This window comes from Galeopterus variegatus, unplaced genomic scaffold (genome assembly GCF_000696425.1).
Source record: "Galeopterus variegatus unplaced genomic scaffold, G_variegatus-3.0.2 Scaffold8473, whole genome shotgun sequence".
NCBI lineage: Eukaryota > Metazoa > Chordata > Mammalia > Dermoptera > Cynocephalidae > Galeopterus > Galeopterus variegatus.
Window position 1 is genome coordinate 34,452 of NW_007734584.1, and position 5,876 is coordinate 40,327.

At 43.5% G+C, this 5,876-nt stretch overlaps 1 protein-coding gene across 1 annotated transcript in view; it reads right to left on the reverse strand.

Annotated features, from left to right (window-relative positions):
* Window positions 1-3,493: 3,493 nt before the first annotated feature.
* LOC103608493 overlaps window positions 3,494-5,876 on the reverse strand; it is a 3,982-nt gene continuing 1,599 nt past the window's right edge. The window contains exons 2-3 of the mRNA XM_008592923.1: window positions 4,436-4,686; window positions 3,494-3,963 (exon numbers count right to left, since the gene is read on the reverse strand). Coding sequence (XP_008591145.1) covers window positions 3,561-3,963; window positions 4,436-4,686 — 654 coding nt within the window. The 3' untranslated portion in view covers window positions 3,494-3,560. The remainder of the gene's footprint in view (window positions 3,964-4,435; window positions 4,687-5,876) is intronic.

Genomic DNA, 5,876 nt, shown 5'->3' on the forward strand with positions numbered 1-5,876 from the left:
TCCTTGTCTACATAGTTAATTTTGATTATTCTTCAAATTATAGCTCAATACATTGAAAAACATTACTGGAGTAATTAGTCATCTACATCAAAGGAAAAAGATTAATTAGTTATCTACATCAAAGGAAAAAGACTTATCTCAAATAAAAATAGTTTCTGGTGAAAATAAAGAATAAACATCAATTTTAAAAAGTATTGAAGAAGATTACATAGGTTAATATTTTGAGTACAGTCATAGGGAGAGTCACACAAAAAAGTGAATTCATCTAACTAAATTTAAAATTTCTACACATAAAATAAGTCAAGATAAAAAAAACAAGGAAAAAAACACTTGCAAAAATTAATTATTAAAAAAGTTACGTCCTCAAAGGAAAATTGCAAAGAGCAAACCAACTTATAAAATAAACATAAATAACCACTAGAAACATTTAAAAATTGAAAAAAAAAATAAAGACATTTTAAAATGCAAATAACAATGCAGTTAACTTTTACACCTCTAAAATTGTCAACTCAGAATTCTAAACATAGGTCATAAAAACTCAAATTAAACTCAATTATTATCAGTATAATTACTATAGAATGCTTCTGGAAAGTATTTATTGTTTGATAATTCCTTACACAAATATTTGCATACCTACTCTACACCTGACCCTGTTGTAGGGATTTGAGATACATCATTTAAAATTAATGATTTTTTTTTCCTTTTTGTCTTTTTTACTGACCGGTAACGGGATCGCAACGCTCGGTGTCGCACCCGTACCGGGGACCGGCAATGGGATCGCAACCCTCGGTGTTGCGTCCGCACCGTGCTCAGCCAGTGAGCGGGAACCGGTCTCCACATGGGATCTGAACCCTCGGCAGGACTGCCGCCGCACTCCCAAGCAGCACACTCTCCAGTGCACCACCGGGCCAGCCCCAAAATTAATGATTTTAAAAAGTAAAGAATCCTGGGCCGGCCTGGTGCTTGCGCCACTTGGGAAGCGCGGCGGCGCTCCCGCCCGAGGGTTCGGATCCCACATACAGACCGGTTCCCGCTCACTGGCTGAGCGAGGCGCGGGAGCAACACCGAGGGTTGCAATCCCGTTGCCGGTCCCCAGTCCAGTACGGGGGCAACACTGAGGGTTGCGATCCGTTGCCGGACACGGAAAAAGACAAAAAAAAAAAAAAAGGTAAAGAATCCTTGCCTTCATTAAGTTTACACTTTATTTGATCTCTTAGTTTGGGTTGCCTCAGAAACAGATCCTGAATAAAGAATCTGAGTGCAAATAATTCATTTATGAGTAGATTATTGGAAGGTATGGTAGTGGATAATTGAGTTAGGGATAGAAAACCAATCAATGATGAATTATTGTTAGCTATGACTGTTGGTAATTGACACTTAATCTTGCATGGAAACTCTGGTAAAGAATGCAAAACAGGATTGAGAATTATCCATGAGAGAGCTGGGGTATTTATGGACTAATTCTTGTGAGTCATTGGTTAAAACAATGCTTTGAGGGTGTTAATTTCTCCACACATTCAGTCTCTTATGCACAGAACAGGCTTCCATGGTTCTAGAAGAAAGCCCCAAAGTTTAGAAATGCAAAAAATGGCACTTTGATAAGAACAGGAGTACTGTAAAAAGTCTACAGGGTATAGGTAGGGTGCTGACAGGTATTCTATTCCATGAAAAAAAGACAATGAAGAACAAACATACTAGAAAATTAAGTTACAATTGAAAGGGCTCACGGACCCGAGCTGACAGTTCGCCAGAGAAGTTCCCCTTTATTCAAGGACTGCGTGTATATTTATAGTGAGCTGCGTTCCGGGTTTGGATAGGGGGTGGACGGGCGGTAGCGGATTGGACGGGGCTGGGCAGGAGGTGAGCCTTGACCTGTGACTGGCTGAGGTTTGGCGCGGGTGGGCTTGGGTGTTGGCACTGGCGGGCTTGTTTACTGCGGAGAAGAACCCGGAAGGGCGCCATATTGCTAGGGAATGCTTCTCCCCCTCCCCCTCCGCTTGAGTGCCCATGGTGTCCTTACAACAATTGTGCTAGAAAGTGACAAAAATATTATGAGAAAAGAAAAAAGTAGAATAAGGTAAGAGAGATTGTTATTCCCAGATAGTGGAAAGGCCAGTTTCCCATTTTAAACAGGGTGACTTTGGTAGACCCCATTGAGAAGATAAGATTTATGCAAAGACATAGGAGGAGGAAGAATCAACCAAGCAGATATCTGGGTAAAATTATTACAGACAGAGAAAACATTTGAGCAAAGGACCCATTGGATCTTACATGGAAATTCTGAGGAACAGCAATGTAGCTATTGTTACTGGAATAATGACAATATTTGGCAGAGAGGTAATGAGTTGACTAGGGGAGAGGCAGTATATGAATTATGTAGGACCTTTTAAGGACGTGTAAGGCTTTTTACTGTAATTAAAATGAAGACCCATAGCAGGTTCTGAACAGAAGGTAACATAAAATGATTTCTCTTACAAAGACTGCTCTAGCATTTTCACTTCTGGCCATGAGGAAGTAACAGCTTCAGACTTACCCTCTTGGAATAAACAAATAAAACAGTATACAAAATATATGGGGTAACTATTTTCAGACATTGGACTGTGATTCTTGAGAAAAAGGAAACTTAAAAGTTTAAATAAAACACTTAGGAAAAGAGTTAATGAATGACAAGCACAGCCTATAAATTTAAGGCAGCCCAAATAAATGGAGAAACATACCATGTTCATGAATTGTAAGACTCAATATTGTTGATATGTCAGTTTCCCCACATTTATGTATGTGTTTCAATGTAGTTCCAGTCAGAGCCCAATAAAATATTTGGTAGCAACTCAGAAGCTGATTCACAACTTATATTAAAATGCAGAGATATAGCATAAACAAAAATACTTTTTAAAAAGAATATATTTAGGCAACTTTCACTGCCCAAGTTTAAGAATTTCTTAAAAAGCCATTGTAATCACACAGTATATCACTGCTGTAAGGAGAGAAACATAACTCAATAGACCCCAATAGAAAGTTTAGAAATAAAACCTGCAGAAACTTGATTTTCATCAAAGGTTCACTGCAATTCAGTGGAGAAAAGTAAATTAACAAATAATATTATAACAACTGGATACATATATAAAATGAGATAAACTGCAAGCTCTACCTAATACTGTACACAAAAAAATAATTTTAAAATCATCATAGACCTAACCATGAAAGCTAAAAAGATAAACTCCTTGGGGAACACATATGAGAAATCTTCATGACACTGGAATAGGAAAAGATATTCTTGAGAAAACACTAAAAGTTAAAACCATTTTAAAAATGATAAATTGTGCTTCATCAAAATTAAACACTCAACTATTGAAGTATAAAATGATAAAATGGTACTACTTTGGAAAACTATTTATTTTGACCCCTACGCTAGGCCCTAATAATTCCACCTCTTAGGTATTTACTCAAGAGAAATAAAGACATATGTAAACAAAAAAATGTGAAGAAACTTTTATAGTTGCTGTATTCATAACAACTACAACCTGGAAATAACCCAAATGTCCAAAAAGTTGATGGACAATTTAATGTGGTATACGTATACATTGTAATAATATTGAGCAATTTACAAAATAAAATATTGATTCAGTCAGGCCAGGAACTAAGAGGAGGACAGGAAAGCCTGCAGGTCGGAGAGGAAGGGGCGCCAGGTGTGGCTGGAATGGCATCTGGCAGGAGGAGGGGTCAGAGAAGCAGGGGCCATGCCAATCTTCTCCAGCATCCTGGCCCACAGACATTTTTGTGATGACTGCAAGATTCCCCATCTGGCCATCCAACACAACAGCAAAAGGCCACACCTGGCTACTGAGAGCTTGAGATGTGGCTACTGCGACTGAGGAATGGAGTCCTTCATTATTAGGTCGATTTAAATAGCCACACCTAGCTAGTGGCCAGCCTACTGGACGTCGCAGATAAAGCTTCCAAGACCTGGGAGGAGAGAGATTTGAATCTAGGATCAACAGGAGGCTCCTGGAGAGTTTCTGCAGGAGCCGGCACAGATCACTCTCTCCAGGAAGCTCCTTTGGGGCTGTCCCCAGCCCCCAGAAGGTACCTTTTCACAACATGGACGCGGGGCAGAAAGGGCAGAGGGGAAGCACCCAGGGCCGGAGTCCCCAGCTCTAGAACTGTGGAAGACTGTCCACGGCAGCCCGCAAGCGGCGCTGGGGCAGCGCGATCCTCCAGGCGTAGAAACCTGGGCGCACAGTCCGGCGCCCACCGACGGGGGGACCTGCAGAGCGCTCCAGGGATGTGCGGCTGGGCAGAGGGGCGCAAGTGCCCAAGGGTCGGCCCTGAGACACTGCACACTCGGGGCCTGTGAATTCGGGTCCCGGGGGACACTTGGCCCGGGCGCGCCCCTCCCCTCCCCGCCTCCAGCCCCATGTCGCCCCCACCGCCTCACCTGGGCCTGGGTGGTCGCTCTTGGTCTCTGGCGCCCAGGACAGAAGGGCCGCATGGGAATCGTCCGGCGACCAGCAAGCGCTCCTCGCGTCTCACACGCCAGCGTCGTCCGCATTCCAGCCCCAGCGCGCACGCGCAGCCGGAGAAAGCGGGACAGCGGCCGGCTGGGCCAAAAGACCTCGCAAGCGGGCGCGCCAGGGGACTGCAGCCGGGGAAGGCCGGGGCGCCCGGAAACGCGGGTAACGCAGCCCACTGGGAAACGGCTAAAAAGAAAATGTTAAAAATTTGGAGACAAATGAAAATAAAAACACGTTACACCAAAATCTATAGGATACAACAAAAGCAGTTCTACGGGGGACGTTTATAGCAATACACACCGACCTCAGAAAAGGAGAAAAGTCTCAAATCAACAACGTAAACATTGCACCTCAAGAAACTAAATAATCGAAAACAAACTAATCACGTAATTAGTAGAAGAAAATAAATAATAACGATCACAGCAGAAATAAATGAACTAGGGAACAGAAAATCAATGAATAACATCAGTAAAATCAAAAGTTGATATTCTGAGAAGATAAACAAAATGAACAAATCTTTAGCCGCCCTAACTGGAAAAAAGAGAGAAGGCTGAAATAAATATGATCAGAAGTGAAAAAATAGGGCCGGCCTGGTGGCGCACTGCTACAGTGCGCTGCTTGGGAGCTCAGCGGCACTCCCACGGAGGGTTCAGATCCCACATACAGACCGGTCACTCACTGGCTGAGCGAGGTGTGGACGCAACACCAAGGGTTGTGATCCCATTGCTGGTCCCGGTCTGGTACGGGCGCGACACTGAGGGTTGCGATCCGTTGCCGATCACGAAAAAAGTCAAAAAGGAAAAAAAAAAAAAAAGAAGTGAAAAAAGAAACCTTACAACTAACAGCACTGAAGATTCTGTTTCTCTAGAACCACTCCTGGTACCAACATCTGTGTTAGTCAGGGTTCTCCAGAGAGACAGAATCAGTAGGATGTGTTAGAATGACATGAGAGGGATTTACTAGCTCACGTGGCAATGAGGAAAAGTCCCACCAAAGGCGTCTATAAACTGGATGCAGGTGGCATGGCTCAGTCCCAGTCCAAAGGCCTCAGAACCAGGGAAGCTGATGGTGTCCATGGTGTAAGTCCTGGAACCCAAAAGCAGAAGAGTCTCAACCGCTGATGTCCACGGACAGGAGACAGGAGTGTGTCCCAGCTCCAGCCGATCAAGACAGAGCCTCACCTCTTCCCTCTGTCTTTTGTTCTCCCTGGATCCCAGTGGATCAGATGGTTCCCACCCACACTGAGGGTGGTTCTTTCCTACCCAGGCCACTCAGACTCTCATACTAATCTCTGCTGGTAACACCCTCATGGACACACCTGAAAAGAGAGCTTTACCAGGTCTCCCAGCATTCCTTCATCTAACC